The 9,441-nt window shown below is 38.0% G+C and overlaps 1 protein-coding gene across 1 annotated transcript in view; it reads right to left on the bottom strand.

Annotated features, from left to right (window-relative positions):
* Positions 1-2,820: 2,820 nt before the first annotated feature.
* Positions 2,821-9,441, bottom strand: part of necab2 (N-terminal EF-hand calcium binding protein 2) — a 192,703-nt gene continuing 186,082 nt past the window's right edge. Inside the window, exon 13 of the mRNA XM_041794674.1 lies at positions 2,821-8,526. Coding sequence (XP_041650608.1) covers positions 8,498-8,526 — 29 coding nt within the window. The 3' untranslated portion in view covers positions 2,821-8,497. The remainder of the gene's footprint in view (positions 8,527-9,441) is intronic.

Below are 9,441 nucleotides of genomic sequence, written 5' to 3'. Positions count from 1 at the left end.
TGAGACAATCACTGCTAGCGATTTCTGTAACTCTGAGACCTCTGCACCTGTCCACAGGTATTCTGGTTCACTCCTGTTGAGCAAACTGGCCCAGCTGTCTCGGGATTTGAAGGATGTCTACTCCAGACTGCCTGTTACAGCCCCTTCCACAGATGTTCAGTAGGATTTAGATGAGGGCAAATAGGCTACATTCACACTGCAGGCCTTAGTGCTCAATTCTGATCTTTTCTCAGATCTGATTTTTTTGTTTGCCTGTTCACACTGCAGTCAACTTACAAAAGATCAGATATGTATCTGATTCAGAACCATATACAAAAGTGGCCTGAATCTGATTCAGAAAGGTCAGATTCAATGGGACTTGCATGGTTCACACTATCAGAAAAAATCGGATATGAGTCAGATGTGAGCAAAAGATCAGATTCCGGTCACTTTTGACTGCAGTGTGAACGTAGCCATAGAAGTCCATGTCAGAATAGTCCATTCTTGGGTGTTTTCAGCTGTGTATTTTGGGTCATTATCCTGTTGGAGGACCCATGACCTGCGACTAAGACAAGCTTTCTGACACTGGGCAGCAAATTTCACACCAAAATGCCTTGCTAGTCTTGAGATTTCATTTTACCCTACACAGATTCAAGACAGTTGGTGCCAGATGCAGCAAAGCAGCCCAGCCTCCTCCATGTTTCACAGTAGGTACAGTTTTCTTTGTGTGCTTAATTTTTGCATCTGTGAACACAGAGCTGATGTGACATGCCAAAAAGCTCCAGTTTTTTTTTCACCTGTTAAAAATACATTCTCCCAGAAGTTTTATGGCTTGTCAATATGCATTTTTGCAAATTCCCATCCCACTGTTTTATGATTTGCTTCAACAGTGGAGTTGAAGATCCTAGTGACCTTCCATTAAGTCCACTTTGGCTCAAACAGTGATGGATGGTGAGTTCTGGCACTGATGTACCTTGACCTTGGAGTTCACCTCTAATCTCTTTGAAGTTGTTCTGGGCTATCAGACTCTTCAATTTTCCATTAATTTTCCTCTTGCAGCCATGCCCAGTTAGGTTGGCTAAAGTCCCCTGACCTTGACCCCTTAGAGGTCTCAAAAAAGTGAGTATCAAATATGGTACAATAGGCTTATTGCACCATATTTGATACTCACTTTTTTGAGACCTCTATCTAATCAACATGATCAATAAATTACTCTAAAACCTTTTGAATACAATCTGATAAATGATTAACAATGCCCTCCAGTTGATTATCGTTTGCCAAAAACCGCTAATGTATCAAATGTGATACAAAAAATATATGTGAAATTTTATGGCAATTGTTCTTTTCTGGATTTCTGTAGAAGGTTAGATAAACATTTCTGTTCCAAACAATGAGTATTTTCTGGGGCTACTAGGGGTTAAACTTGGTGATCTTGATGGTCTTATAAACTTTACCTTTAACATTCTTGTCTATAATTTTCTTTCTAATCTCCTGGGACAACTCTCTCCTTAGCTTTCTGTGGTCCATGTCCAGTGTGGTACACACCGCAGTACCAAATGGCACAGGGACTACTTTTCACCCTTTAAATAGGCAGACTGACTGATTACAAATTTGAAGACACCTGTGATGCTAAATAAAGGACCACCTTAGTTTAACATGTCTCTGTGGTCAAATTATTTTCAGTATTTTCTAGGGGTACATCAGCTTGTCCAGGCCAGTTTCCTTAGTTTTTTTTTCAAAGATTCTATTGAACTACAAAGTCTGATATTCATTAGTTTATTTACAGTAAAATTTTGTTTATTATAACTATTGTCAGTTTCAATTTATTTCAGTGACCACTGTGTGATTTTTCTTTAACTGAAGGGTACCAACATTTTTTTTCCATGTGTGTATGTACAGTTATGGGGACTTGGGTTAAAATCAAAGCTACAGAAGTGAAGAGATCACATTTCTGGTTCTTACCCTAAATCAGCTCTAAAGTAATGAGATCTAAACAGTGATGACATCAACGGGCTTTTTAGTCTAATTTTAACAGCAGACTTTACAGAATGCTTCTCGGCTGTGGTGGTATATTTATCCATCAGACACTTCAGCTGAAAAATCGATCTGCTCTCCAACCTATACTTCAGGTTGGATAATAGTAGATCCTGTCTGTAACAAGCTCTTTTGTTTTAAAATGTAATCCATAAAGTCTTGATAATTTCGTAGTATCAGTTTTATATAGATAACATGTTTAGGGTTTCCCAGAAACATTTATCCTAAAGTTAAAATAATATCAAATGTAGACAGACAGAATTAATACATGAATAATATATGTGTCAGTATTAATAATTCAGGCGGCAGGTTTTCCACCTCGTCCTGGCGTTTGTTAATAAATTAACAAATAGGAAGCACTGCTCCTCTGCTATCAATTACTGTCTGCCTTTATACATATTTGTTTTGTGAATGTGTGCAAACAGAAATTCTCTGATGCTTTACATCATGCATCAGAGAAAAGGATGTTCAGTTCTCTAAAGTCACATTATCTTATTTCCTCTCTTCATGTGTTTTCCATGAGTCTCCATAGATCCAAAGTAGAGGAACAAAGATACGAGTGAGAAAAATTCAGATGCAAATTAGATGGGTCACGTTTTTGTTCAGTTAAGAGGCATGTTTTTGTGAATGCTCATCCAACTATGAAATAAACATTTGTGAATCAAGAATTGCCCAGCAAGATCACTGGATAGAAACTCCACCATCAAAGAGTTTGCCAGAGAAATCATAAATATGCCAGAAGCTTCTAGTATATAATAGAGACTCATAGGACATAAGGAAAAGAGTTAAAGTCAAAGCCACAACACAGCAGTTTTATACTTTTATTGAATTTTATCACTCTACATCATCATCTAGAATTTCAACAATATATTCTTTAAAGACCAAATATAATACTTGCATCCCTGCAATAAGTCTCTACACTTAAGAAGAGAAAGCATTTTTACTGAAACATACATTAAGAATTAATATTTCATTAAACATTGCCATAAAAGTGAATGTTCATTCTTCAATGCCATTTCTAGTCATATATATTTTAATATAATAGATTTTTGTCTCTTTATCCTTCATAGGAATACTAGAAAAGAAAGAAGGTAAGAAATGCACAAAACCCATTGAAGAGTAGCATGGCCTAATACTACAGCAAAGAAGTTACTGGACATTCAGTTGACATGCACTCAGTTGAAGGATAGAAAAGAATACAGCCATAGAAAGGAAGAGTTATTGCCTTGTTCACTTTTACCATTACCTGATTGGCCTGTTATTAAGCTTGTCAAGGTTAACCTGGTGACACCCATCCTGTCCACCAGCTTCCATGCAGCCAAGACTACTGAGGCTGCCTGCAGAAGGCCTGGTTTTCACATCTACGGTCTTTTTAATCAAAGCCTGCTGCACCACAATTAAATGGCATAACTCTTTCATTGTATGACAAAGCACAGGTTGCACTGAGGAGAAGGAGGATAGAAAAGAACAGGTTGCACAGTCTGAGGGACATTCAGGAATGTATCAATAGGAAACAGTACTGGCATTTCTGAAACTCACTATCTAAATCATTTACACAACCCAACCAGGCTGGGCACAATGTACAGGAAAGAAAACCATCAGTTAGATCGCATGCGCTGCATTCAGCTGGGCACTAGAGTATTGTAAAACTATGGCTATCGGTATAGAAGTATGTTACCAACATGTAAATATCAATCCATGCAATATGGCTTTATGTTTCTATTCAGATACAGCAGCTCCCTCTTCAAGTTTGTACTGGCACAGGAGTGCACAGAGGATTTTTTTGGGAGTTAAAGGTGCCTTGTGGAGCTTTCATGTAAGCAATCTGCATTTTTTCCCACTGTTGCATTGTTATTAGCCTAGCTGCGCTTTTAAGGAAAAGGAATTTTAAAGCTGGAACAAAATGAAGTCAGGATGGCCATGAACTATGGTGATGTTTTTGTACAATGACAGTTTTGGACAACACAAAACCTCAGCAATGAACAATACGGGCATTGTATGAAATTGTTGTCTGTCCTGAGGCATAGAAAAGTCCACGAAATATACTTCAAATCATAAACCATTTCAGAGCCAAAGTCATGGAGGTTTTTTTTTTTTTAAAGGAGTCCGAAACTAAGCGCTGTAGGGTGCCAAGCCAATCCTGCAAAGATAGAGAGCTAAGATCTCTGTTGTATGGTTGAAGACAACACTCACCACTGAATGGAGGACATAAGCTAATAAATAATAAAGTAAAGTAATCAAGAAAAGATAAAGACACAAACTACATCCCATAAGATATAATGTTAAACTATGGATTTCTGCCAATGGAAACAGAAGACATGATTCAGAATTACAAAAGACATTATATAATGTGACTGTTCCAGGACTGTACATCTCCTGATTGGTTGGGATTACTGTAATGTATTGTATGCACTGATTTTTGTCATGTCATCCAAAGTGTGCCTATTTTTTCAAGTACTATAATAACATTTGTTATATACTAAAGGAGGTCAGACTCTGTCACAGGTCATAATATTATTTTCTCCCATGGAACATATGCACTGGGCACTTCCTTCTTCATCCTTTGAAACAGGAATCAGCCCCACCTTGGTTTGCAGCTGAGCTAGATAGAGGAAAAGTGCAACTATGATGTGTTATATACCCTTCTTTCATTGTGAAACACTTACTTTTCTCTGTATTTTTCCCTGTAATGTTTACAGTTTAGTTCACTTGCTAGCTTCTGCTTTTTCAAAATGCAGAATAATGCAGTGGAACTATCAAAGATGATGGTCCGATCACCAACATTGCACAAACAAAGCAGGAGCCCACTTGTGAACACCTTGCTCCATATCACTGCTCCATATCACTGCTCCACAGGGCATCTTCAACACTCAGAAATTATGGGAGACATTTCACAGATAAAATAGCAATGCCTTTGCATGCCTGTTCTATACGCCTACTGTAATACATATTCTTAATATATTTAATATTCAACATGTCCACATTCCACACAGTTCTGCCCAGCTCAATGCAACCCAGCACTCCAAAAGAGGGTAACGGTGTAGATTAATATAGGTATCAGTGTAGCTAGATCCCCACTCACTGTTACCACAGTACTGGCAAATGACTTGACTGGCTTTCATTCATTGAGGAAAATCGAGAAAAAAAGACTTAAGAGTGAGATGGATGGCAAAGATGGCACCTTTGAAAGAATGGAGCAATAAAGAAGGAATAAACCAGGTAAACAGTAATGCTATAAATCTATTAATACTCTCATCATACTCAGTAACCCTCTATGAACTGTACCCTTAAGTCACAATAGTCACTCATTTTTACATTGTGCTTTCAAAGTGAGAGTCTGATTGTTTGACAGTGGTGGGTTTATACTAGAGTGAGTGGTGGGAAAGTTTCATGGGGCATCTGGGGGATGTTTGAGCACAGGAGAATTCAGTTTACATTTGCAACAAATCTAAAGAAAGAACAGGGTAGAAAGAGAAGTGAGTCTAATCACTTTCAGATTAATCTGCTGAGAACAAGGAATAGTCGATTATAGCAAAAAGATGGATTGAAGAAGGAGGTCACTGTGGACACTTCGTAACATGTGATGCATTGGTGCATCAACTTTAGAGGTTTCAGTAGACTTCATTGTATTTGGATTGTGAACAGAAACCATGGTCACTGTATCCAGGCCAGTCCTAGCCTTGACTGTACTCCTACCCCTTCCTCATATTTCCCTAACTTAAATTATGGTCATATGTTATGAGTATAAAAAAAACAGTTTTCACTGAGATTGATGCCACATTTTCCAGATTTAGTCTAATCTCAGACTTTTTAAAGGACCAAGCCAAGCTGATCAGACCCACCTAGCATTTGACACTACTGTTTTTCTCTGTAACATACTCTTGCTCTGTTACAGGTGTACATATCAATGTATCAAATTGTTGGTTTGAATAGTGACAGTATACATGATATGTTTGTATTACACCTGGGACACACTGCACGCCTGAACAGTGTTTGTCTGCCTGCACTATCATCCACACTGTCCTTGTGTTTAAAGAGACACCATGCAACTGCTACCAGCACTATACCTTTATGTTGGGTTTGCCTTTTTTGCAACAATGAAATGTTTTGTACTATAAGACTTTTTGAGATGTAGTGAAAGGTGTAGTATTGCTGGTATCATGTCACTATGACCATCCATATATTGATTTCACTTAAAATTTTGCAAAGACTCAAGCATAGCCTCTTATTCTCTAGTTTTGCTGCTGCAGCAGTGTAGGATAAAGCAAAGCTGTGCAGCTCACACTGTGTGGATACTCTAGCCTGTTAACATGCACATCAACATGAAAAGCATTAGGCTCTAGGCATTTACACAGCTCAGGCATGCAGTGAAACCTAAGGGTTGGTCCTATTGATGGTGCTGAGCTAACAGTACCAGGTTATTTAAAGTACTTTTATAAAGCCAAGGTTTTTTTCTAGTGATGTGCTGATAACCAAAAATGCAATAGTGAAACTGTCTTTGTGTCATTAAAAATGCAACTCAGAAGTGGCGTTGCATAATCTAAAGCTCAGAGGTTTCCCTGCTTACTGGGAGTTAAGAACACATTCATGGAAGAAAGTAATCTTTTGAAAACTCCTTAAAACCTCCTCTTCCACATGGTGATGTTTAAGGCTTCATATTCAGTGTCATTAAGATGGGTTTCTAGCTAAAGTCTCTGATGGTATTCTGATTCAAATAAACTGGTAAGAGAAGCTGCAATGCCTAGTTAGCTACTGCCACTTCCACAGAGGAAAAATTGCACCATAGCACTAAAGATGTCAATAAATACAAATATATTCATAACAGAACAACATTCTTATATATACAATCTCTTCTAGACTTACACAGCTAATATAGGCTACCCAATGCCAAATCAGACAAAGAATACAAGTACTGAAGGCGGAAATATAACAAACTTTAGCTGCATGGAGAACAGTGAGGTGCTGTCTTTATCTCTCTACTTTGTCTCATCTGTCTCAAAGTAGCAGCAGACTGTTTTCTAAGTCACTTATGATCCCTTGACAGCAACATGATCACTTTATCTCAGCTCTTATTGACCTGATATCACTAAGTGGAGATTTAACTTTTGACCCCAATGTGTTCATGACATAAAAGGTTTGTGATAGAAGATAATCCCTAAAACACTACATGTCTGTGAATCAAAAACTTGTTTTCTCATGATAAGTAAGCTTCCGTAGCATCATAGACATTACTCCCACAGCAGCCATTGCACATTGTTGTGAGGAAACTCAAGAAATGTCCCACACCAAAAAAAAAAAAAAAAAATGGATCTCATGTAGAAACTGGACAGTAAAGGCTTGTTTTTGAGGTAAAATATTAAGTGTGAATATCTTAGAAAAAACTTCAATTTTTCCTCCAAAATGATACTTTAAAGGTGTATTCTTACATTCAAGGACTGGTTAAAATGCTTCTTTACATTTAACAACCCAAGTTACTGCCATAACCCTTGTTCTAAGATAGAGACGACTGTGACTGTAGTGAGATACTGATGAAATACCTGATAGAAACTCCTCCTCGCTTTCACTGGTAGATACTGTTATAGTAGACAAATCACCATAGTCTACTCCCAATGCCATTTACATTTCAAAGTAGTTGCTGTTTTGCTTTTGAAAGTATTTGGACTATATTAGATATCTGCACCCTTGCTATTACTCAGAGCCCTTCTGACCTTTAAGACGGCTGCTATAAGCCCTCTTATTTATTTATTTATTTTTACTGCTGAATGAAGTATTTAGGGACAGTAAATTAGGTACAGGGAAAGTATGTCTGACCATCGGCTAGATGCCATTCAAGCATTCAATTTTCCTGAGATTGCAAGCTTATCTGGCAACAAGGTATAGGTCTACAAACCTTATCATCATGTTATGTGAGGTTTTCATGGCTGATGTGAGAATAATGTCCAAAAAATAAACAAACCAAAATAATGTAGAACACTTCATCTGGATGCAAATGTGAAACAATCAGCTACAATGAAGTACCAGATGATTATAGGATGAGCTACCTGTCGTAAATTCTAATCTAAAAAAAGAGAGGGGAAAATGCAGCATTCTCAAAAGCACTACCCAAAAACAGTAACTGCTACATAAAAACTCAACGTCAGGGTCCTTGCTACATGACAAAATCCACTGTACAGTGGCTCAAAGCTACTTGAAACATGAGCATGACATAATCCAATTCCTTAATCCCGCAAACTACTATGGTGAGATTACATTTTAGTAACCTCACGGTGTAAAAAGCACTGTTTGTTTAATTTTCACTGCAGTTGACACCATTCATTTGCACTGTGTAAACATGTACTTACAAAAAGAGTTAAGGAATGTGAGGGCTAAAGGAGGGATGGGGTGGTTTGGGTGTGAGGGTGGTAGAATTGCAGGGGAAAAGAGGGATCAAAGAGGAAAAGGGAAGTGTCCAGGAGTCTTGGCGTGTTGTTGAATATCTTCATGCTCAGTCCCGGTTCACGCTGCACCAGGCGGCTGCAAACAGAGAAAGGAATGACAAGCAAGAGCGAGGATGGAAAGATGGAAATAGAAAAGAAAGTGATCCCCAGGGGAGGGAACAGGCAGAAAGACGAGCAAGGAAATGAAGAGAAACAGATTGAATTGAGATGAGGAGAATTTTGGCAAGTCAGAGAACGAGAGAAGACAGAAAGTGAGAGTGAGGATGAAAGAAACAGAGGGTGGGATGATGAGAGATAGATAAAAAATGAGTTAGACAGGAAAAAAGTACAAATGGCAGTCTGCCAGGCATCACCTCAAGTCACTGACAGCCTATGCCTCAGAGCATGGAAGCATGCCAGTGTCAGACTTTTTCAGTGGTGCCAGGTTGCTTTTATTGTTCACAACGCCTTTGAGCTTTTGTAATTATACACAGGCAGCCTTCATGGCTCAACACTTATCAGAGCCTCCACATTATGAGGAAGCCATTATTGTTGTTCACTTCTGCTCTGTAATTGTTATTTAACAAAACGTCTGTTTCCTGTTCATTACTAACTCTTGTTCTATTCAATGCCGAGTTTTTATTTGGAATTACACACTCAGTGAATGGTTCTTTGCACTAATTAACTTATAAACCTAATGTGGTAATTAGCTGCTTGTTTTTATTTTATACCTATATGACCTGGGATAACAGGCTACTATAAAATATCATCTTTGGCCCAATCGACAATCGTTTCTGATATATCAAACAATAAAATGGTTCAAATATCACAAAATGCTGGGCACTTTATTAATAAGTTTACATCAACTTGCTTTAGTTTACAGCCTAGACCTCTGGGTGTGCAGAGCCTCACTAACATTCTTTAACACCTTCAGCAACATGTGAAATTTTACAATTGATGTCTCAACCAACTGTCAAAAGAGCAATTCTTTTGCCCTGAAATTTAATTTTAG

Source organism: Cheilinus undulatus, linkage group 9 (genome assembly GCF_018320785.1).
Source record: "Cheilinus undulatus linkage group 9, ASM1832078v1, whole genome shotgun sequence".
In the NCBI taxonomy this organism is placed as follows: domain Eukaryota; kingdom Metazoa; phylum Chordata; class Actinopteri; order Labriformes; family Labridae; genus Cheilinus; species Cheilinus undulatus.
The sequence above is the reverse complement of the archived record's forward strand: the minus strand, read 5'-3'. Positions and strand labels throughout refer to the sequence as shown.